This window comes from Dipodomys merriami, unplaced genomic scaffold (assembly GCF_024711535.1).
Source record: "Dipodomys merriami isolate MVZ:Mamm:240054 unplaced genomic scaffold, mDipMer1.0.p SCAF_2, whole genome shotgun sequence".
NCBI lineage: Eukaryota > Metazoa > Chordata > Mammalia > Rodentia > Heteromyidae > Dipodomys > Dipodomys merriami.
The window spans coordinates 17,957,429-17,982,058 of NW_027203381.1; the positions used below are offsets into that span (position 1 = coordinate 17,957,429).

Genomic DNA, 24,630 nt, shown 5'->3' on the forward strand with positions numbered 1-24,630 from the left:
AAAGAAATTTCTTCCTTGCAGGCTGTCATTGCCCGGAGGTGATCCTTATTATTGAGGTAGCGATGTGAAGCACAGGTGAGCTACAAATGGGGATTTTGCAATCCAGTAGGAAGGTCTTAAACACGATGCACGTGAGAATCACCTTCTGGTGCGTGGCAAACCACTTTCTTGCGCTCAGAGTCCTGCTGTCTCCTCCAGATAGTGCTAATTCTTTTCCTATGCTGGCAACAACATTTTTGCTGGAAGTTGGATTGGAAATGAAGCTGTAGGCAGCCAAGTGCCAGGGGCAGAAAGACCACGAGCAAAGGAGGCGGGTAGCTGCTGCAGGGCTGAGTGTGTGCTTGTCTTAGCGCCAAGAAAAAAATGTGAGACTTCCCAGAAGAGCAGAGGCCCCGAGGGGAGCGGCCTGGAGCCGCTTAGAAAGCTGTTGGAGAAACTGACAGTGCACACCTTTTCCGATCAGGGAACTCCCTGCAGCGCCAGGAGTTCATTGTGAACACGGTCTTTTGTGTGAGTCTAAATGACCATCGTCACGATCGGTGGCATCATTGGATTTGAGTAGTGAGTAAAAACGTTGTACATAACCGCATACACCTGAGGGGGGGAATATTCGAGCCTTAAAGCCATAAATAGCTCTCTCCCCCCCCCCCAAATTTGCATGTTTCCCCCTTTTTTTTTCGGCCCCCTCTTCGTGGCTTCACCACACCCTCGTCCAGCCTCGGCGGGGCACACCCCCAGCGGAAGACGCCCATGAATTGGCAGGTGCAGACGCCCCGCGCGCACCTGCGCCAGCGTGCGCCCGGCGTCCAGCAGGGGGCGGCACGTGCCAGCTCCCCGGGAGCCACTCCTCGCCGGCCCCGCCCCCGGCCCGAGGACCCTGGGGCGGCGGGGGCGCAGGGGCGGCCCGCGGGGACGCGCCCGTCCGCCCTCCTGCGCTCCTCGCTTCGCGCTCCCGCTGGCGCCCGCACCCCCTCTCCATACCTGGGCGGGGAGCGGCGCCGCCCGGCCTCCTCCCCCGCTCGCTCGCAACTCCTGCCGGGCCGCAGCTCCGCCACCGCCACCGCCACCGCCACCGCGGGAGTAAAGGTCGCGCGCGCCGAGATCGAGCCGGCTGCGGCGTCTCCAGGAAGCTCGCTGGGCAGATCGTGGGCAAAAAGGGAAAAGACACAGCGAAACTCTCGGCCCGTCCAGGAAGATGGCGTCAGGCAGGCGGGCCGTGGACTGAGAGCCGCAGGGGCAGCGAGCGGCCGGGACACGCCGTCCCGCACACCCGGACAGCAGCGAGGCCCGCCGGCCAGGCGCGGCGTCCCGGGCTCCGGCCCGCCTCGCGCCGTCATGTCCGTCAGCGAGCTCTACAGCCAGGTGAGTGCGGGCGGGGTGCGTGGCCTCGCGGGCACAGGTGAGGCGCGCCGCCGACCCAGGAAGGGGATCGGGAGACCCTGCGGGCCTCGCCTTCATCTCCACCCTGGGCGCCCCTCACTTCGGCGGTGGAGAAAGTTTGGATGTTTGGGGAGCGCCCCGCACGGACTGGCGACCCCGCAGCGTCCCCGGGCCGCGCCGCGGCTCTGCCCCAGCCACGTCCCTGTCTGTCCTCGGCTCCGATTCCAGCCGAGTTCCCTGGATCTCGGGGCGGCTCCGCCCACCGCAGGGGATGAGCCCCCATCGGGGCACCCCGCGCCCCAGGGGTCCTGCTCCGTGCGCCCCTCGGGCTTCCTTTCCTCCTGCGCAGCAACTCGCGGAAAACTTGAACTTGGCGGTGGAGAGGGGAAAAGAGAGAGAGAGAGAGAGAGAGAGAGAGAGATGCTGGTGGGACTTGGGGAGAAGGGGAGCCCTCTGGGTGGGTACCAAGCAATTCCATCCATGGCGGGGAGGAGATTGGAGTCAGGGTGAATCATGGGTCGGGAGTGGATTTCCAGCATGTCTTCAAGGTCAGCGTGGGCATGCGGAGGACAGGAGCATGGGAACTCAGAACTGGCTGGCCCGGGCGCTTTCGCCGGGGTTCCGCAGCAGGTGCAGTGGTTGAAGTTAGGGAGCAGCTGCCGCTTCCCCCGAGCGCGCACCCGAGCGCCGCCGCCGCTTTCGGTCGGATCCCTGGGTGACTTCAGCCTGTTGCTACGGGGGAGGTGAGCTCCGCGGGAGGGCCCGGCCGCCACCCGCCCGGTGCGTGCTTAAAAACAAGTTTTCAGTCTGCAGCTGCCTGGCGTCTGCGACACCTTTCGATCGTGCCCGGTGCCGAAGGCCGAGCGCGCCGCTTCCGCGCCCCGCGTGCGTGCGTGTGTGTGTGTGGGGGGCGGGGGGGATCGTGCCCTTCCCGGGACTCGGGGCTGGGCCCGCCGATCAGGCCCGGTGGAAGAGCTACTTCCGCATCCTCACCTGGCGACAGCTGCGCGCACCTGTCCTGCGCGTGGGGCGGGGTCGGGAGGGGTGGGGGGCGCCCCACAGTTCGTTGGGCTCGCCACTTATTCTTCCTTTGAGAAAGTTAAAACTCGTTCCCTTCCCCTGGGGTGGGGGGCGAGGCGCGTGGAGTGTCGCCTGGTTGGGGGCGGGGCCTCCGTTGCTGGCCATACCTCCCGCCTGCGCCTCCTCCCTTCCACCCCAGCCCTCGCTGTGTTTTCTAATGGATGGGCACCAGCTTCTGGTAGAAGGTGCCAACCAGGGCATGGATTCTGGCATGGATCCTTTGCCTGTGGACTTTGGGGGAGGGGTCCTTAAAAAGTCAAGCTTCTAGCTCGTAACTGGGGGCGTATGCAGGGAGGGAGGGAGGGAAACACCGCCCGAACCAGAGAGAGTGCAAGGCAATCCAGCCTAGACCTTAGTGAGATGAACGACCCAACTAAATACACGTGCAGTGCATCACAGAGCGCTTCAACAAAGGCGGCTCACCGCTGTGTTATAGAAAGCTATTGACTGCACCTTTAGTTTTAGCAGCATTTTGCTTTTTGTTTGCTTGTTGGGCTGGGGATGGAACCCAGGGGCTTGCACATGCTAGGCAAGTGCTCTACCACTGAACACATTCCCAGCCCTGCTGTTGCTGTTTTGAGAAACAAAAATGTGGGGCTTGAACTCTGGGCCTGGGCACTGCCCCTGAGTTCTTCAGCTCAAGGCCGGAGCTGTACCACTTGAGCCACAGCACAAGGACTTTCCTTGCCCTGTTGGCTTTGAACCACGATCGTCAGATCTCAGTCTCCTAAGTAGCTAGGATGACAGGCATGAACCACCGGCGCCCAGCGACACAAATGCTTTATTGGGTTACTTTTTATATTATGTTTTTAATTGGCAATATTGGGATTTGAACTCTGGGCATCCTCTTTGCCAGGCAATCCCTCTAACACTTGAGCTGTGCCCTCCTTTTGCTTTATTTTTCTGATAGAGTCCTGTGTGTGTGTCTGTCTGTCTGTCTATGTGTCTATGTGTGTGTGTCTAGTGGCTGGGCTCAGACCATGATTCCCTTCCCTATGCATCCCAGTAGAAGGAACTACATATGGGAATCACCATGGACAACTTTCTAGCTCTTTTGCCTGGCTAGTCTCTAGCATGATCCTTCGAATCTCAGTCCCCCTTGGAGCTTCTGTTGTATTGCTTTTAGAGATAGAACATTTTCAGGGGAAAATGCTCGCTTTTTAGTTAGAAGTAACTATATTGCATGTCTGTATACTCAGTGGCAAATTAGTGGAAGTCTGAACTCAAGGGGTTGCAGTGTATCTTTTCTTGCATTTGGAGTGATGGAAAACCTCAGGTCAACAGTAAAAGGTATTGGAAAGACACACAAGATGATACAAGAAAGTAGTAGCCTTGTTGATACAAGGGTTTGACATAATTAAACCAAAAGAAATAGTATAGAGTTCCTCTCTAGGGCTTTGAGCTTTGCTACACCCTACTGAAGGGTTTCTAGTTCATTATTTTTAGGCGTTTGAACTGTACAGTCCTAGAACTTGTCAGTGGTTTGGCAGGAACTTCTAGTTTTGTGCTGAGCAGAGATCAACACACTTGCTCCTTGCTCCAAGAAACATTTGTGTAGATTCCTGACCATTCTAACCCAGCTTGCCTGGCTGGATTCTCAAGTGTGCTGATGAATCATAAATTACACAGAGAAATCGTGCCTGCCGCTCAGATTTATTTGTTTCTTAGAGATGATGTGTTTAGTGTTCCTTTTTATTTTTATCCTACTGGGTGGGCTTTCCTAATGTGATGAACCCTGGGTCCTGACACGCACCATAATGTATTATTCATGGTGGAAATAATTATGCATTATTAGCTTTTTTAAGTGTTTGGAAGTGGAAAATTTGGACCTCTCACATCATTCCTGTTGCTTTAGTAATGTCATTGGAAGCTATTATTATCAGAATATGAAATACATTAGGGATTAAAGCCTGTAAATATTAGACAGTTTTGAGTGAGACCTCGGTATGTTGGTGTATTCTTAGTCATGAAAAGATTTTTCCTCTTAATTTAGTTTTCATTTTTTTCGCCTCAACTGTGGGCTCGTATACTATGTTGCTTTTTGGGGCTGGAGACGTGGATTTTTGTCATGGGCAAAAGACCCTTCACATTGACAAATATAGTTCTGTTCGAGGAGATGGAGTGTCTCACTTTAGATGCATTGCTTGTTATTTTGTCAGTGAGGAAGATTGCTCTCAGGGCCTTGTATATGCTAGGCAAGAGCTCTATTTTCTTTTTGAAACTCAGTTTTGCCACTACCTTTGCCCAGGCTGGCCTCAGACTCATGATCTTCCTACCTATGTCTCTCAACAAGCTTGGATTATAGGTGACCACCAGCAGGCCTAGTAAGAAATCGCTTTCGTTATAGTGAAGGTGGAGAAAGACAGCTTTCAGGATGATGTCAAGGTGAGTCACCCTCACTTGTCACAGAAGGTGGAGTTGACTGTGGGCCCTGTTGTCACACAAGGTATGGATATGGTAAGTGTCAGTCCTCGACTCCAGCCACTGGACACGACAGTGGGCTTGATTTGTACAGGTCCCAGACAAACATCCAAGTGTGAGCTGGCACGGTGACTATGATTTGATTTTGATGACTGCAGAAAATAGTCTGATTTAAAAATATACATTGTCTTCCCTTTAGAGGGAGCAGTCCAACTCATTGAAGGATTCTTCTGGATGAAAACTTTGATTGCTGCCTTTTAGAATGCCATTCTCAGGATGCACCTCTGATATTCTAGCCATCAAGGTGACTGGGAAGTCATTAGACTTGAAACTAGTGCCTTCAAATAGTGCTTACTGTTCCACCTGGCTTTTAATTAACAGCTAGCCTGAGAGCCGTGATCTTTATTTTTTGTGGTAGTTGTTGGTACTGGGGCTGGAGTTGGAACCCAGGACCTTGTGTACCAGGCATGCAATAAACCACAGAGCCACACCCTTGCAGTGCATTTCTGAGCTCTGCTAGGAGGTCACTTTTCTGGCTGACACACCCTGTGTCTGGCAGTCTCAAACCCAGGAACCCTTACTCAGAGCACTGATATACATGCCAATCCTTTTCCTTTACCTTTCCCTTAACTTGTGCACCAGATAAGTAGGTTTCTCTCACGTAGCTGTCCCTAAGGCAGCAAGAGTCACCTGTTTCCTCTTCCTCTATCTCACTCGGAGGGACCGATGAGTTGATCTTCTACTGTTTGCTTCTGAGGGATGCTCTTTCCAACAAGTGTTGGTGTTAAAGCCCTGAGGATTTGAAGCCGTGGTAGGAGATGCTGTTAGTGTGGCCCTCTCCTTCTTGGCTTCTTCTTAATAGCCTGCTTCTGCGTTACAACCAACACTTCCTACAGCCACATGCCTGTGTGCGCTGGGAGCCTGAGAATTTGCATCCTGTTCTGGGGAGCTGTCCCCAAATGATGGCAATGTAACAACCTTAGCTTCTTACCCCCCACTTGAAGAGTGGGGTGGCTCCAAAGCTGCCTTGTACAGTTTCCAGAAGTCTCTTGCAGGGATGAGCTGGGAGTTATTTCACTTGGGACATTTTTTTTCAAGGTCACACGCTTGCTTGCCTTCCCTTTTGTCCTGTCCTGCTTCCCTTCCAGTCTTCCCTGGGAACAGTGCCTAAACAATGTCTTGGGTGGGCATTCTTATCTCTGATTATGATCTGATTCTGGTGAACCCAAATTAACCTATAACTCATATGGCTTGGCAGAGTGGGGCATCAGGAAGCTCAAGCAAGGGCTGTGGCCCTGTAGGAGAAGCTGGGCATGGAGGTTTTACCCTTCCTCCCTTCTCTGTCCCACTGTCTGCCATGAATGTTGCTGTCTCCTTCCCAAGTCTACTCTGATTCTTTCCCTTTCCCTTGTGTTCCTGTGCGCCCTTCATTCTTCCTGATGGTAACCGTTAGGATTCCCATTTGCACAAAGTCATAACCAGTTTTCATAGCATACTCTGAGTGCCAGTACTGCCAGTACTTGCATTCATCTAGTGGGCTCTTGCCCTGCCCTGCCCCGCTTTCCCCTGGGTGGTTTAGGTGACATTTCATCTTGGTGGCAGTGTGCCAGGAGAACAGAGGCCATTAGCAAACATTTTTGAGGCTCCCAGTGGGTTGAGTGATAAAAACCTAAATAGGCAAAGTTAACTAACAATGCAGGCTTTTCTTTGTGTCAGGAGAGGAGAGGGGCATTAGGAGTTATGGGCTCTTTGTCTATGTATTTCTGGAGGGAGTTAGTAGGGGGGTGGGTTTCCCCCAGGGCAGTAGGACATGATTGGGCCTTGAAGAACCAATGGGATTTGAAACCCTGAGGTGGCTGGGAAGAATTTTGTCAGAAGGGGATGAGGGGAGACTGTGTCTGTATGGGAACAGAGCTATCATCTAGGCATATTTTGGGCCTAGTAATAGTACCATTTTTTAAACTATTTTGAGGTAATTTTAGACCTGCTGAAATGCTACTGAAATAGCACACTTCCTTGTGTATTCCCCAGATTTCTCTAACAGCACTTCATATACCCAAAGTGTAGTGAGTGAAACTAGGAAATGAATGTTCACATGATGCTACCAACGAGGATATGGCTCTTACTGGGATGTCACTAGCTTTCCCATTAATATCCTTTTTCTAGGCCAAGATTCCATTTAGGAGCCTACAGTGCCCTTTAGCATGCAGCAGATACTTCCTAAGTTTTGATATTACATGTGAAAAACTGGGGTGCTGCCGGAGGGTTGTTCACTTACCTGATGGAATTCAGATGAAATGTCTGTACTCCACTTTTGTCTCTGCACACTGCATGAGCTGCTGGCTGGCTGGTGACTGGTTTTGGGTCTGGGGCTTTTCCTCCCAACTCTTACCAGCATAGGCAGTGTTGGCCAGGGCCTTGGTGAATGATCACTGTGAACACACAACTGCCAGAGCAGCAGATGACTGCAGCCCCTCTCCCACCTCCTCCCCAGGAAGGAGCAGAAACACTTTGAAAGAAGTTGTAAATTTAAACAGTGCTTTCAGGTCTCTTATTATCACTTTAAAGCAAAATTAAAAAGCATTTTTCACAGTGTTCCTTTTCCCTCTTAATACAAATGATTATTGAAGCAATTCATATACTGCTGGAAAGACAAAGGCTCTTTGTCCCAGTCTCAGAAACATCTTCCATTAGCATTAGCCTGTTCTCTTGGTCTGTGCTGTCCAGTGCTTTGATCCTGTGAGGCTGCTGAACCCCTGAGAGCGGCTGGGCTGTAAGTAGAGAGTACCAAATTTTGAAGACTTACTAAGGCAAATGAATGCAAATATCTCTCTGAAATCATCATTCAGAGTGATACAATATTTTGTATCAATTGGGCTAAAATATTTTACCCAACTCTCCTTTTAAAAATTTTAAGGTGTTATTAGAAAATGTAATGCTACATATGTGCCTTATATTTGGGGTTTGTAGTTTACTTATTTTTATTTTGGGGTACAGTGTCTTACCATGTAGTCTAGGCTACTCTCAAATCCACAATCCTCCTCCTCCAGCTTCCTGAGTGGTGGTATGTTGTGTATCACCACATCTGGGTTCTTGTTACTTATTGAGTTTGACAGTGCTGGGGATGGATCCCAGGATCTTGAGCATGGTAGTCAGGTGCTGGGCTTCTAGGCCATATCCTCTGCCCTGTGCTTTACAATTTATTTATATTGAGTTAAGCTTCTTTGGACTTAGATACAATGTATATTTTAGGAAGAATGGGATCCTGCCTTCTCTTCTCTAAATCTGTCTGTAGCCATCATTTTTTTGTGGCATAGAAAGACAATTTTACTCAGGGCCTAGGTGCTGACTCTGAGCTTGTTTTTGCTCAAGGCTAGCGTGCTAGCCCTTGAGCCACAGCTATACTTCTGGCTTTTTGGTGGTTAATTGGAGATAGTGTCTCACAGATTTTCTTGCCTGTACTAGCTCTGAACTGCAAACTTCAGATCTCAGCCTTCTGAGTAGCTAGGATTACAGGCATGAGCTATCAACACTGGGGCAATTTTGCCATTTTAATATCTGTATAACATGTGACATTCTCATTTTGTTGAACATTTAAGTAGGTTTCAATTTTTTGATATTGTAAAAGAAATGCTGCATTAAGCATTCTCATTTTGTTGAACATTTAAATAGGTTTCAATTTTTTGATATTGTAAAAGAAATGCTGCAGAATGGTAGCCTTATTTTATTGTTTAAGTTGTAGTAGGCTTTATACTTCAGGGCTCATGCTTGTTAGCCAGTGCTCTACTGTTGGAGCCATACCTCCAACTCATTTTGCTGTGGTTATTTTTTACCTCACTTTTTTCCTAAGCTGATCTCTAGACCATATTGTCCTGCTGTACTAGGATGACAGGTGTATACCTGCTCCTTGGGTGTCATTTACTCTTTTTGCTTGCTACATTTAGACTCTTGAAGATGTGAATCTCTTTGGACTACCTGGCCTAAGGAAATACATCACATTCTTTAACTCTTTGAGAGTTTTTTGTTGTTGTTGTTGTTTCTTTTTTGGCAGGGGGGAAGGGTGATACATGCATTTGAAATCAGAGCTTCAGTCTTTCTGGACAGGTCCTCTAACTCTGTGCCCCACCCCCATTCCCTGGTTAGTCTTAAGAATCAGCAGGATGCCCAAGGGGTTGGTGTGTTAATGGCAAAGGAATCCAAAGCAGCAAATCGCTGAAAGAAAATACTTCAGGATGGACCATCTGCCCTTCTTTTCTTTCCATACTGGTTCTCTCCTCCTCTGATCTGGGTGGGATTTCCTGCACTGCTGGCGGAGGAGAGGATGATGCTAGGTAAAAGGTGCTTAGATAGATAGGACCCTCCACATCTCAGCATCCATGCAGCACACACAATGTTCCAGACCCTCCACCAAGGGGAGTACTTCGCGGAAGACAGCAGAGCACTGAGCAGAAGCCTAGCCTGGGAGACAGGCAACTTTGGACTCACAGTGTAAACCTGCTTGGAGACGGGGATACTGCGAGAGCCTGCATCACTGTGGCTTGAAGAGTCGTGAAGGGGCCCACCCTGAGAAGTGAGTGATTCACCCAAGAGTTTTTGCTCTTGTAGAACTCAAATGAATCCTGAGAGGAGTAAGAATATCCAGATGCCTTCTCCATTCAGTTAAAAGACTCTAATAAAAAGTTCAAGTCCTCGGGATGGAGACCAGCTTACAAGCAGGGATAGAAAGGACATTGGGCAGTAGACTGACATTTCCATTCATGTGTGACCTGATTTCTACATGCCCTGGAGAAGGCAAGACAGAAAGCACTGGAAATGACAAATTGCCCTAGGAAACGATCAGTTATACTAGATTTCACAGTCTTCACTTTGTGTGCCCTGATCATTCCTTCCCAACAGATTCAACTTCCTTTTCCTAACTGCCTTCCCAGACCTCGGCATAGATCCACAGCCCTATAACATGTTCATAGGACATATTACCTCCTTCCTATGGTGCCCTGTTTAGATGTCATCAGAGAAGAACACATAGAGAATAATATCATTTCTCCAAATTTCTAAGACAAAATGAGCCGTGTTGTTCATGATAAAATGATACCAAAATTGTGATGAAAACTTAGGGAATGAGGGAAACTAGAATATTTAGGTGCTGGTGGCACCAGGGGAATCAGAATTAGGGACAGTATTATTACCCATCTAATAATTTGGATGCCGTGTTCAGAGATATTTGTTTTGTTACTCTGCACCATCGTAGGCGATGTTGCTGAAAATAAAATGAGTCACAGGGCAAAATACACTCACAAAGCCAAATAGAAAGCTTTTGAGATCACAGGTAGGTTTTCTTTTCTGGGTGTAGTGGATGATTGGATATATGGATTTGCAGAATTGTCCTCACTGAAAACCTACGCTAGAAATGTTCATGCTTCTAGAGTCTCAAAATGGGTTTGACATACAGTAGGCACTCATCAAATGTGATTGCCTTGATTTAAATCCCACTCCCTACTAGCTCCCCTTCCCCCATTTCCAGCCCAGCTCCTTCAACTAGGACCCAACTTCACTATAGTATTACTCCCTCTTGTGATCTTGAGGGGCTATTAGTTTAAACACCTAGTGGAAAGCGCATCCTTTTCCTCTGGTACTTTCATAAATTCATGGAATGGGGAGCCCCTGTCCAGAGATAATTACATTTGCTTTTTTACTGCACAGCTCCAAGGTTTAGCACAAGGTGTGAATATGGAATTACAGCATAGTAACACTGGGGGATGTGAAAACTAATAAAACAATCCATGTGTTTGAATATCCTAGTGTTACATATAATTTGGATCATATATATCTATATTTTTTTCTTCATTTTTGCTTTTGGTGATACGGGGTAACTCAGGGTTTTGAGCTTGCTTGCTCCGCTGGCACTTTACCACTTGAGTCAGAACTCCAGACTGTCTTTTTCTTGGTGTCTTCGGAGATGGAGACTCACTGATTTTTTTGCCTGGTCTAGCTTCCTGGCTATCTGAATCCTTAAAATTTTTGACTCCTGAGTAGCTGGGATTACAGATGAGAGCCATTGGTACCTGGCATCAGATGTGTTTTTAAAATTGCAGCTCTGATTTACTTTCTACATAATATGTCTTTATTTTTAAATCACTGAAATTGTGTGTGTGTGTGTGTGTGTGTGTGTGTGTGTGTGTGTGTGTGTGTGTGTGTGTGTGTGTGTGTGTGTGTGTGTGTGTGTGTGTGTGTGTGTGTTTGTGCATGCGCGTTTTAGGTCCTTGTACACAAGCAAATAAATACTTTACCATTGAGCTATACCTAACCTCTGTGGGATTTTTTTTCCAGTCCTGGGGCTTGAACTCAGGGCCTGAACACTGTCTATGATCTTTTTTGCTCAAGGCTATTACTCTATCACTTGAGCCACAGTGCCACTTCTGGCTTTTTCTGTTTATGTGGTACTGAGGAATCAAACCCAGGGCTTCATGCATGCTAGGCAAGCACTCTACCACTAAGTCATATTCTCTGTGGGATTTTTTAAACATTTATTTTGTATTTTAAGAAATATTCTGGGCTGGGAAGGTGGCTCAGTGGTAGAGCGCTTGCCTTGCATGCATGAGGCCCTGGGTTCGATTCCTCAGCACCACATAAGCAAAAAAAAAAAAAAAAAAAGCTGGAAGTGGCGCTGTGGCTCAAGTGGTAGAGTGCTAGCCTTGAGCTGAAGAGCTGAGGGACAGCGCCCAGGCCCAGAGTTCAGGCCCACGACTGGATCCCCCTCCCCCCAAAAAAGAATAATGTATTCTGTCCTCTGTGTGTGGGGGGGTGGGGTGGGGTGTTCACACTAATACTGAGGCTTGAACTCTGAGCTTTGTGTTATCAGCTTTTTTTGCTCACAGCTAGTACTCTACCACTTGATCCATCTGGTCATATACATATATATTTCTGCTTTTTTCTGCTTATCATTTGTGTTAAAAGTATCATCTTCTATTTCCTTGTTTAACTACAAGATTTTAGTCTTGTCCAGAATCATGGATATTTGTATGGTGTGTGTAGGGGCTTTTGTATCAGCTTGAGCAGAGCAAGTGAGTGGCTTTTAGAAGTACCACAGAAAAAAATCAAGGGAGAAAAAGTAGTAATTGATTCGGTTTTCAGACTTCCACAGGAAAATATGGTATTCATCTTAGTTTTAATTGGAGTGTCTTGTATATTTATCACTTGCACAGCACACACAGCATCTTCTTGCTGCCTGGGTGCAAGTCTGTGAGGAAGAGCCCTCCCCCAAAATAGTCTTTTGACCTTGAGCTCTTCCTGTGGTTCTCTTCCTGTATAAGCATTGAGGGATTATTAGTACACTGGAAGGAGATAAATTGCTTTACCTCTTTTCATCAGTTTTAATCACCTTTTCAGTTTGCCTGTGCTCCCTAATGAGGGCCAATGTTTATTTGTAAGATAAGCCAGCAACTGATGTTTCCTGGCTATCAAGTTGTTTGCTCTTTTAATGGTTGTTACTTTATTGTGTGTGTATATATGACGGAGACACTCTTGAGATGCCATGGTGGTAGTAGTGCCCGACCATGCACCTCTGAGAGTGGGTGGGTTCTTTCAGGGAGGCTGGGAGGGCAGGGATGAGCTGCAGTAGCTCTGCAATGCCTATTCTGAAACGGCCTTCACGTCTTTTGCCTTCTTTTGGTCCAACTCTCTAGTGGTAAGATCGTTATGCTTGGAAGACACTTTCTGTTCAGAAACGGTCAAAGGTTATTAAAAAACTAAACAGACAAAACAAACAAGAAATCACATAGTACACTAAAAACAACAGCAACAAAGAAAAACCTCTTGTGTCCATGTCTTGGAGTTTATTTCACTTAGCATCATCTTATATGCTCAATATAGCTATTGACCTATTCTGCTCATCTGCTAAGATTATCCTAGACGTGTACTAATTATTGCAAATAATGAAACTATCTTATCTGTCAGGTTATTATGTATGGAGTGGAAGATAATTAACAAATAGTAATGGGTAGACAGTATGCGAATCTAAAATCTTTGTCACACTTATTGACTATGCATACCCATTTCAGAATCAGACTTATGGGGAAACACAGTGAATAATGTGATACCACTCACTTGGTCTACTCATGATATTTGTCATGTTCTTAACTGTCAATGTACACCTTGAAATTTCCTATAAATTTATCTCTAAAGATTCCTACTAAGTGCGATTCAATATAACTATGTTCAGTTTATCTCAGTTAAATGTATTGAAAATGGGTCTTGATATTAGAATCACAGAATTTTCTACACCAATGATTATATTGATGAAAAAATTGAAATAAAATGCTTGTTCATAGGTGAAAAAAATAGACTGTGAACACTAGTTTTGTGCTCTTAAATACAGCTCGTCCTCTGGAGTTACAGTTGAGTTTTGAATGTTCTCAATGGTCCATACATTCAAAGACTTTGAGGCCATCAGGAAAATGCCCTAACCATTGTATCTCTGGCTTACTTACTTAAATTTAAAGACATAGAATTTTATTGTTACATTGACTTATAGTCCACTTAATTTTTATGGAACAATTAATACATGGATGTGTGATTACTTCAATATTAGGACAAGTATAGTAGCATGAATAAATACCTACTGATTTAGAAATCATGGAGAATGTGTCCATGTACTTTCCTAAAGTGTTCTTTTGAAAGCTGGAAGAATGTGTTGTGCTTTCTTCCACTGTGGCAGGCAGAATGTTGGGTGCCGAGTATATGTGAAGGTAAGATAAGAAAAGAGAGGGCAGAGCAGCATCTTTCATGGCTGCTGGCAAGTGGGAGGTACCCAGGTGTCCATTGTAAGGCTATACGGATTGACAAGATGGGTATGTCTTTAGAGTAGAATAATCAGCCTTAAAAAATGAATTTCTGACATTGCCTGCAAACACGAGAATATTTTACTAAGTGAAAGATAAGCCAGTTTGAAAGAGATAAATGTTGTGTGTATGAGTGTATGAGGAATCTAGAGTAGTCAAAATCATGAAGTCAAACTGGAGGCAGACAGGGAGTCAACAGTTGATATTTAATGGGTTCAGGATTTTGGTTTTGCAGGATGAAAAGCATGGACATGCATGTTGGAGATGGTCACACAACTATGTGAATGCCACTGAATGGGAGACTTAAAAATGGTTACCATGCTAGATTTTGTTTTATATATTTTACCATGATTAAAAAATATCTTATAGTGCTTTCACTATATTTGATGTCAGTATAACTTGTGGAGGAGATGGGGAAAAACCAGTTGTTTAAGGATACAGGTGGACCTCTGGCAACAATGAGAAGTACAAGTTGTCATGTCCAAAACGAGCTTTACAACGTCCGTGCGGGGGGGGGAAGGGGGGGAAGGAGAAGGATTGGGATTGGCGGGGAGGGGGGAGGCTGGGAAGGGATGTGAAGGGTAAACCAAAGGAGGAGGCTGCAATGCTTGGTAAGAAATGTACGCATTATCCTGCCCATGTCATTGTAACCCCTCTGTACAGTATGTTCACAAATAAAATAAAATTAAATTAAAAAAATATCTTATAGCAATTAAGAATATAATCTTTTGCAGGGCACCCGTGGCTCTCGCTATGAGCCTAGCAACTTATGAGACTGAGATCTGAGAATTGCAGTTCAAAGCCAGACCAGTCAGGAAAGTCTGTGAGACTCTTATTTCCAATTAACCACCAGAAAACTGGAGGTTGGGCTGTGGCTCAAAGTGGTAGAGTGCTAGCCTTGAGCAAAAAAGTTCAGGGACAGTACCCAGGCCCTGTGTTCAAGCCCCATGACTAACAAAAAGGATGTAATCTTTTTTTTTTAAGGAGTGTGTGCCAGTGTAGGGCTTGAACTCAGGGCCTCACGGTGTTGCTTCACTTTTTTTTTTCTTTTTTTTTTTTGTCGAGGGGCTTGAACTCTGGGCCTGGGCGCTGTCCCTCAGCTCTTCAGCTCAAGGGGACCTTCCACTTGAGCCACAGCGCCACTTCCGGTTTTCTGGTGGTTTATTGGAGATAAGAGTTTCACGGACTTTCCTGCCGGGGCTGGCTTTGAACCTCGATCTTCAGATCTCAGCCTCCTTAGTAGCTAGGATTACAGGTGTGAGCCACCGGTGCCCGGCTCTTGCTTCACTTTTTCTGCTCAAGGCTGGCGCTCTGCCACTGAGCCCCGGCTTTTGCTGGTTAATCAGAGATAAGAATCTTTGCTTTTTTTGGAACCACCATCCTCAGATCTCAGTCTCTTGATTAGCCAGTGTTACAGGTGTGAGCCACCGGCTCAGAATGTTACCTTTGGGTGGTCTAGACCAGGGTTCTGAGTGCTGCTTCTGCCGCTTTCTGGCTCTGTAACCTTAGCCCTACCCTTGAGGCTTCTGTTAGCGCTAAGACAAGAATAAAAATGGATATACCTCTCAGAGGTTTGTTGATGACATGGCCTGTGATGAGCCATTTTAGCTGTCATTGTCCCATCTCTAGTAGGAAGCCTTGTCTTCCACAGCCACATTCCAGTTCAGAGCCTTGTGGGGTGAGAGTCCCAGGGCTGGGAAGAGAATGTGGGGTGCTAGATGTCAGCCTTGGCTTGAGCCCTCCAACCCCACAAAATACCAGCAGCAGTAGAGAAACTGAGGTTTCAACACACTTGTCTTTCAGGAGTGGAAGAAAGGACAAACGGGGATTCTAAGGTCCTAACTATGAGGTCCACTTTCCATCCGAGTCTCTGGAGAGCATGGCGGTGGGCCTTCCCCTCTGTACTGAGTATCTCATGCTGATACTGTAGGGATGCTTTCCCTGGTTTGGTCTTCCTGGCCCTTGGTTAGGTCACTTCAGGATACAGGCTCTATTCTAAGAATGTTTTAGGCATTCATGGAGACTGGATCTCTTAGGAACCAGCCTAAGCCTGGCTGATAGCCTAGCCTAGCGGGCCAGCACTGGATTAGGGGACCAGAAAGATGCTGTGGCTTTGAGATCCTGTTATGGTGTTAGTAGCAGAGTTGCATTTTCTTCCTCGCTATCGCTGTCATGGAGACTGGCTTCTTTTGGCTTTGGCTTCCGTCTCCTTGCCTTAGCTGTGGACTCAATACCATTTCTGAATCTCCAGTTCCCGTTTACATTGGCTCTCAATCAACTGTTCTTTCTGCCGCAGGTGGCCGAACCTTTAAAACTACTGTCCAGAGCAGCCATTTGATCGACGTCTTCTGAGCAGGTGATAGTGCCTGTTCTAGGAGGCTTGGCCCCCTTTAGCCTCAGGATCTTCCAGAGATGACGCCTTTACTGGGAGCCATGTGTCTCCATGGACATGTGTGTATGGTTCAAGCACCTACCCAGGAGTGTTGGCATTTCCAGAGAAGGGGTGAAAATAGTTGCTACATTTTACCCCATGCAGTAGGGTTTGGGAGGTTTGATGTGGGCATAGTCTTTGCTTGTGGGGCTGAAGTTATTTGTGGAGCTCATATTCTTTCCTGTAGTTTCGAATCTAGTTTCTGACTCTCTTCAATCCCTGTTCCACATACTGGTGGTAGTTTCCACATCTGGAAGAGCTGAAATCTGCTTTTGCTCCCTCCAAAAAGAATGCTAGAGATGGGCCCTAACTAGCCAGTACAGAGAGCCGGCTCTTCTGTTGTCCTAGATTTTTGTCCATCTCTTCTAGCTGTTCTAGGTCTTTCCTTCTCCTGTTGCACCTTCTTCTTCCTCCCTAGCCTTACGTTACTTAACCTGTATCCTAACAAAGCCTCTGGGTGTCACCCCTGTGTTAATAACCCTGAACTCTGACTGTAACTGAACCCCTCTGTGCTGGCTGTGGGTTACACAAGACTCAGCCATGTGGAGAGCTCTACACACTGGGACAGTTGCTGAGGGCATCTGTCTGAATTGTGCTCAGGTTGCAATGTGAACCATCTCAGAAATCAGAAACTGCCCAAATGCTCGCCAAGGAATAATGTGTTTGGGGGCTGTAAAAAACACCTGAAGACCTAGAACAGCAACTTGTGCATCTGAAATAGCATAGCTAAGGGCCAGCAAAATTAATTGAGCCTGACCCTGTTTCCCACATTTGTTGCAGGTGATAAGTAAACTCTTGGCTGAGCACTAGAATTTATAGCCCCATGTTAAGGCCTGGCATTGGTTGTTCATGCTTGTAATTAGACTTGCCACTCAGAAGACTAAGATCTAAACATCATGTTCTGAGCCCAGTCCATGCAGGAAAGTTGATGAGACTTTTACCTCCAATTAATCAGCACAAACTCAGATGTGGGGCTGTGGCTCAAGCAGTAGAGTGCCAGCCTTGAGCAAAGAAGCTAAGGGAGCCATGCTCAGGTCCTGAGATCAATCTCCAGTAATCTCCTCCTACCCCAATAATAAAAATGCATTTTATTCTACTTTCGTATTACCAGTGGTCCCAAAGCTGTGCTGATGCATTTCCAGGTTTTGTCAAATCACTGTGTAAGGTAGACAGCCTGAGGAATTGTGGTTTTCACATAATCATTCTCTGTGGGAAACAGTAGTCAGCTCATGAGACCAAGCAAGGGACCTGTGGTGATATTCAGCAGTATACCTTCTAACGGGCGGTTACACAGGTGTGAAGGGACATGGATTTTGCTCTGGGCTACCTGACCCTGTGAACTTGGTGATGTCCAGTGGTCAGTCTGAAGTTCTGTTTTGCAGTATATGATACATGACACAAACTCCTATCCCTACAGCTGAAATGTCTTCCATGCTTAGTCTTGGGGCGGGGGTGGGGGGAAGGAGGGAGTGATGAATGATGGGCATATGCTCACCTGAGACTTGATGCCAAGCACAGAGTAAGGTAGTCAAAGGTAAGGTGTAGCCACTGTTGCTGAGGGTGACAGTGTAATAAGTTTGGAGGGAGGCAAATACATTGTAGAGCGCCGTGTGTAAAGGAGGCATTTTGTCAGAATCCTTGCCTTTTGGAGCTGACGAGGGTGGGCTGTGGCACCTTTCCAGGCAGGGTCACTGAGGCTCCTCGAGTGTCTGGGTGGCCGTCAGTGGGAGGCTCACCTATTGCTCTTTCCTTTGCGGCCTGGCCCCTGCTTTTCCCATCAGTCCTTCAGCATGCCTTTTCCTCTCTCTGCTTTCAAACACTCGGGACAAAATCCTCTGTCTAGATCCACAGATTGCTCATGGTGACCAGCATCACTAGGGGGCTTCCAATTTAAGGCTGCTTAAAAAGATGTTTGTTTTGTTTTAAGTAGGGATATTTTACTATGTTGGCAAGTTTCTCAACATGAGGGATTTTTGAGGGTAAATCTAACTGCTATGTGTCTTTTGCTGAATTACTGATTTAAGAATTGGGGCTACCCTCACCCACAAGACCTGTCTTCACGATACTGAGTTTTTACCTCAGTAAATGGAGCTCATCTAGAGGTAGAGACTCAGTACAGGAAGATGCTTGGACTGTACAGGAGACAAGGACTTACTGCCTGGGAAAAGAAGATTATATAATTTTATATGGATTTAGTGGCATATGCCTATAATCCCAGACTTTGGGAGGTAGAGGTAGACTGATCTCAAGTTTGAGGCCAGCCTAGACTATACAAGACCAGCCTGGACTATGTCGTGAGAGCCCGTCTTACCCCCTTTCCCTTTTCCAATGTGTATGTCTCCTCTCTGAATTCTTCTGAAGAGGATTGATCAGCAGTGGGTATATGCTGTGAGGACACAGGTGTAGGTTGATGCAGGAGCATCTGGTCTCCCAGGTCCCTGTGTGCAGCTGCGGCATGGTGCCGTATGTGAGTATGAGTGTCTGCCTGTCTGAGCAGGCTGTGTGCTGTCAAGGAATGCCATAGAGTGTCAGGGAAGATGTTTTTGACTAGGAATCTGACTCTTGGGAACTTGAAATCTTGTATCTGCCCAAAAGATGACTAGAAATGACTTGTTTTTTGGGAAAGAATATAAAATTAAGGTGTATTAAGGTTGATTTCAAAAAGAAATGGCAAAAGGAATTTTTTTTAAAGACATAAACCATTTGTTCTTGGGTATCTACTTATCCATGAAAGGTAAACCTCAAGAAAAAAAAATTTACTTTTGGTTTCTTAGAGAAATAGGGTTCGAGCTCACTTTATTTTAAGACTGGGGATTAGAAAGCTCTTGCAAGTTAGTATTAGGCAGATTGCAATGTGCTTTTGTTCTGTGACTGTGGTGACTCTCTAGTGCTGGGGTGTAGAAAGGCAACATGAAAGGTCACCTGCTATCCTCCTTAGAGTGAAGCCCCATGTGGGCTGGAAGAGGAAGGGATGTCAGTGAGTGCAGGGATTAGGGGCTTAGCAAGAGGAAGGGCAGCAGGGGAAGGGGAAGGTGTGTTGGTGCACCCGGTGGCCTGGTGTTTGTGGCCCCCTTGCCCAGAGGAAGAACAGAGACTGAAGTGACAGTTAGTGAATCCTTTAGAGGCCAGCAAGGACCGAGCTGCCTTAGGGGTCAGTTCCTATTGTGTCCTGGAGATGTAGCTCTATTATAGTGGATGCAGATGATTTAGCTCTACATCAAGTGCATTAATGGGTGGATCTAGGCTGTGCCAGTGGCCTGTCAGCCAGTCCCAATAATTTTGTAAGTTCCTTGAATGGTGGTTTAAATATCCAAAAGGCCCTTGGTAGATTAATCCCCACACCTGTTGAAAAAATCCAGATCATCTTACAGATTTTTTTTTAGTACTGGTCAAGGAGATAGATAAACTCTGAGTATGGCCTTCTTTAGGTTTAAGGGTGAGATGCATGTGCAGTGATGGTCGGTTGTCCATCCAGGCTTATTCATACTCTCACATCAGCTGCTCCACAGATTCTGTAGCCTGTCTGTGCAGCCATGTGGCTCGGGCTGAAAGAACTAACACTAGAACATACCAGAACTCTGGGTTTCTGGTACATGAGGTAGAAGTGTTCTTCTGTCGAAGCCAAAGTGCAGTACTGATTGGGCAGAGCTTAGTACTGATCAGAGAGAGCACAGTACTGATGCACTCTGTCACTTTGTAGGATTCCCTTTTCCCCTGGCAGTCAGTCCATTAGCTTCTAGACATACCTTGGGTTTGCTGTGCCCATGCTATATCTATCTGGATTATCTTTCATTTCTAAGATTATTCTCTCTCTCCGACTCTGTCTCTCTCTTTCTGTCTCCATCTCTGTGTTTGTCTGTGTGTGTGGGGTGGGGGGGGGGAGGTTACTGGGACTTGAAGTCAGGGCCAGAATCTCTTGTTTGGCTTTTTCACTCAAGGATAGTGTTCTACCACTTGAGCCACAACTCTAATTCAGTTTTTTGCTTTTTGTTTTTGGTCTTGGGGCTTGAATCTGGCCCTGAGCTGTCCCTCAGCTCTTCAGCTCAAGACAAGCACTCTACCACTGTGCCACTTATGGTTTTCTGGTGGTTAATTGGAGATAAGAGTCTCACAGACTTTCCTGCTCAGGCAGGCTTTGAACTGCAATCCTTAGATCTCAGCCTCCTGAGTAGCTTGGATTACAGGCATGAGCCACCGGTGCCTGGCTAAATTCAGTATTTTTGATGGTTAATTGGGAATAAGCGTCCCACAGACTTTTTTTTTACCTAGGCTGGTTTTAATCTTGATCCTCAGATCTTAGCCTCCTGAGTAGCTAGGATTATAGGTATGAGCCACTGGCATCCTAGCTCTAAGATGATTGTTTTTCAAGACCAAGGTTATAATGTAGCTTTCCTGAAACCCTTCCTTACTACCTGAGCCTAAGGAAATTTTCCCTGTACTTAGGCACTTACATAAATAACATCCCCCATTACATGGTCTTGGCGTTTGTTTGCAACCTCCTCTTAGTCTCTCAGTCCTGTCATGGATCTGCCCTGCTCTTTATCTCTTGGATGATTGCTTTTCTTTTACGTAATGGCTGTATCTCAGCTTCTCTGTGAGGGCAGGGCACATGCCTGGAGCCCAACACAGTATCTAGCAGAAGAGGAACTTGATACTTGTGAATCTGATGGGAAGACCTGGGTAGGACTGGCAGTCGGTGCATTTGAAATTCTAGGACTTTGGTGGCATGTTCTTGGAGGGCCTGGCAGATCTCAGCTGAAGGCTGCCAGCTGTGAAGGAGTCCTCAGGAAGACAGATGTGGACTGCTGTGGGGAGCAGTGCAGTGCAGCGCCTCACTTCTGACACACATGCGAGCAACTCAAGGTGGGGCAGAGCAGTGCAGACTTTCCTGTGCATTCGTTCTCCTAAGGCTGAGTAAAATGTCTGTTTTTCCTGGTTCACTCTTACCTCTCATTCTAGCCTTTAAAATTTTTTTGTACCTATATTGGGGTTTGAATTCAGGACTCTGTGCTCTTGCTTAGCTTTTTTTGAGCCACACCTCCACTTCTGGCTTTTTGTTGTTAACTAAAAGTAAGAGTCTTTCAGATTTGTCTGCTTCAGCTGGCTTCAAACTGTGATCCTCAGAACTCAGCTTTTTGAGGAGCTAGAACTATAGGCACAAGCCACCAATACCCAACTTGTTCTAACCATGTATTACATAGTCTGAGGAAGGAAATGTTAAAAATGATAGTGTTTCTAGCAGTACTTTGTGTGGTTTAGGATAATAACACTGGGGTGGGAGTCCTGGCTGCAAACTGTTGTTCCAATTATGCTATTTCCTTGCTATGAGAACTTGGGCAAGTGCCCAATCTCCCTCCTCTATTTTTCCCATGCGTTAAATGGTAGCATTTTTATTTTATATTTTTGTGTTGATACTAGGGCTTGAACTCAGGACCTTATTCCTTAGCTTTTTTGCTCAAGATCGGTGACCACAGTTCCACTTCTTTGATGGTTAATTGGGAATAGGAGTCTTATGGACGTTACTGCCTAGGCTGGCTTTGAACTACAGTCTTCAGGTCTCAGCCTTCTGATGAGAGATAGGATTACAGGCACTAAGCCACTGGCACCTGACCTAAGGAAGCAATTTTCAACTTACTGTAAGAAGAAAACTTAAGACACACATGCTCATGTATTTCATTTTTATGACCAGAAAAAATCAGTGTGATTAAGGAGTGAAATACAGAATGATACCTAGGAGACAGAATTGAATTCTAAGTACACAGGTTTTCGCAGAAGCCCGGGTTTATTTGAAGGTGAAAGTTCCTTGAATCCAGGCAAGTAGCCAGTTTCTCAGAGGCAGTACTTGGTGGTGGTACTGTTGCCAGTGAGCACCAGAAAGCCTGCTTGACTCAGCAGGTACCTGAAGCAGGTGCTGTGTGCTGGTGGATCCTGCAGGACCTGCTTTTATTTCAGGCCAGCCCACTTCCTCATTGCCCATGGCTGGCTGAGATTCTTCACATCTCCACTCCTCATGTCTTTTCTGCCTTCCTGCCCTAAAACAAGTCTGAGCCTTTCCCAAAAAAGCAATAGTGGAAAATAGGAATGGAGCAGTAGTCTTCTATGTATTGCACATATTAACTATATTCTAACTAATTGGCTTGGCTGTACTAGAAAACTCTAGTACAGTGAGATGAACTATCAGTAGGTTTATACTCTTTTGCACCTTTGAGGTAGATAGTCTGGACCAATGGGTAGATCTGAAGCTCCAGTCTCATTTTTCTGTTACTTCTTCTTCTTTTTTTAATTTAATTTAATTTTATTTGTGAACATACTGTACAGAGGAGTTACAATTACATGGGCAGGATAATGTGTACATTTCTTACCAAGCATTGCAGCCTCCTCCTTTGTTTACCCTTCACATCCCTTCCCAGCCTCCCACCTCCCCCCCAATCCCAATCCTTCTCCTTCTCCCCCCTCCCCCCCTTTCTGTTACTTCTATGCCCCAGGACATCATCATGTCAGAACCCCAGGCAGAAAGAAGGTGGAAGGGTAAAGAGAAAAAGCTCTCTCTTTTTAAAGTGCTCTAGAGCTTCTTAGGAGGCTGAGATTTGAGGATTGCATTTTTAAAATCAGCATTGGCAGGAAAGTCCATGAGACTAATATTTCCTATTTTTTATTAGCAAAAAGCCTGTCAGAGAGGTGTGGCTCAGGTGGCAGTGTGCCAGAGCTGAGGGGGAAAAAGCTAAGTGAGAGAATGAGGCACTGAGTTGAAGCCCCAGTATTGGTGCATGTGTGCACATGTGTGTATGTGTGTGTGCATGCGTGCGTTCAAACACACAAACACACTATACAAGGTCTTCTGTTCTATCACTAGCATCCACAAAGGAAAATGAAGTCGAAAAAACTCTAATAACTTCATTTTAAAACTTATTTTCTAACTTATGGGAAAGTTTCAAGAATAATCCTAGGAACTTTCATGTACTTTGACTGGGTATCCAGTCTTGCTAGGTCACTCAGTAGTAGGCTTTACAGTAAAGGATCTAAGCCAGGGTTGTACATCATACCTGCTTGTCATCTCTCTGCTCTCTTTCAGACTGGAATCTTTCTCCGTCTCTCGGAACATATGTGGCTTGGATGGTTTTCATGTGTTTCCATTTGAGCCATGTGTTTCCGGTTAGATACTCTGTTGGGTGGCCCATTAGGTCTAACTTGCCCTGTTAATGGTGGTGGAAATTTGGTGTCTCTGCCTGTCATGCCATTTGGTCCTTAGGCTATCACTGACTCCTGAATTCCCCCAGTAGCCATTGTCCTCTTCCTTCTCAGATATCATAAAGACAGATCACCCACAGGTATAGCCTCCTAGAGGATTGAACACAAACACTTGGATTTGGCCAAAAATATAAGAGGATACAAGCGAGGGTCTTCTGGGATGTATGTTTCTGATCTGTGTGCTGATGGCTTTGTGTGCTTATGATATATGTTTACATCATATATATGATATGTGTGCTTATTATGTACATATATATGTATGTATATATATGTATGTATGTATATATATGTATGTATGTATATATATATATATATATATATATATATATATATATATATATATATATATAAAATCCTTTTAAAAACCACTCAAAGCTGGAGCCTCGGTGTTGAGCTGTTTAAGACCCAAGCAAGACCATGAGTGAGAGAAGGAATTGACAAGAGCTGGGTTAGTGGTTGCAGTGTGAGATTCCCCTTGGGTTGCTGGAGTGATCCCATCTAGGGTCTCAGAGACCTCTTCTTCCTGCAGTGGTCTTGCACCTGTCTAGTGCGCATCTTATCTCAGGGAGTGGGGACTGTAGCATGCAGGGGAGATAGGGGGAGCTCCATCCTGTTCCCTGCAGGCTGAGAACAGAGAATTGAGAGATACTGCAGGAAGAAACAACCTGCTTTCTGAAATGCCAGGTGTCTGAGCTGTCTTTCCTCTCCTGGCTCTTCGGGGTCCCTGAAAGGACCTTGGCGAAATCACCTGTCACCAGGCATTCCATGTTAGCTGTTGAACAAGTTTACTGTTCAGATTGAAGGCCCTGGGTGTGCAAAGGTAGTTAGGGAGGACGGACGCAAGTGAAGAGGCTTGGCTCTGTTGCTGTTAAAGGGAGTAATGAAGCCAAGAGGACTAGTTTTTTGTTGTTGTTTTTTAAAGCTGGGCCTGTGCCTTCAGGGTTAGTATTTTAATGAGCAATCTATCAATGCAGTACTGAATAATTTAGAATTAACAAAAGCCAGCCAAGGCCCCATGTGGTACTTCATGTAAGAGCAATATAAATACCACAGAAGCTTGGCCCTATGTGAAATTTAACAACTTTCTCTAATGGTATATTTGATTTCAGAGTTGGTGGTTTAACCTAGACTGTAAGCCCCTAGGGCAGGAGTGGCCTTTATGCTGAATACATAGGTTTCTACAAATGATAGTCAAGTGTTTTTGCTTTGCCCATGGGGCCAGCTGGCAGATGG

At 46.1% G+C, this 24,630-nt stretch overlaps 1 protein-coding gene across 1 annotated transcript in view; it reads left to right on the forward strand.

Annotated features, from left to right (window-relative positions):
* The first annotated feature begins 1,278 nt into the window (after positions 1–1,278).
* Positions 1,279–24,630, forward strand: part of Myo5b (myosin VB) — a 299,803-nt gene continuing 276,451 nt past the window's right edge. The window contains exon 1 of the mRNA XM_070029165.1: positions 1,279–1,362. Within this exon, the coding sequence (XP_069885266.1) occupies positions 1,336–1,362 (27 nt within the window). The 5' untranslated portion in view covers positions 1,279–1,335. The remainder of the gene's footprint in view (positions 1,363–24,630) is intronic.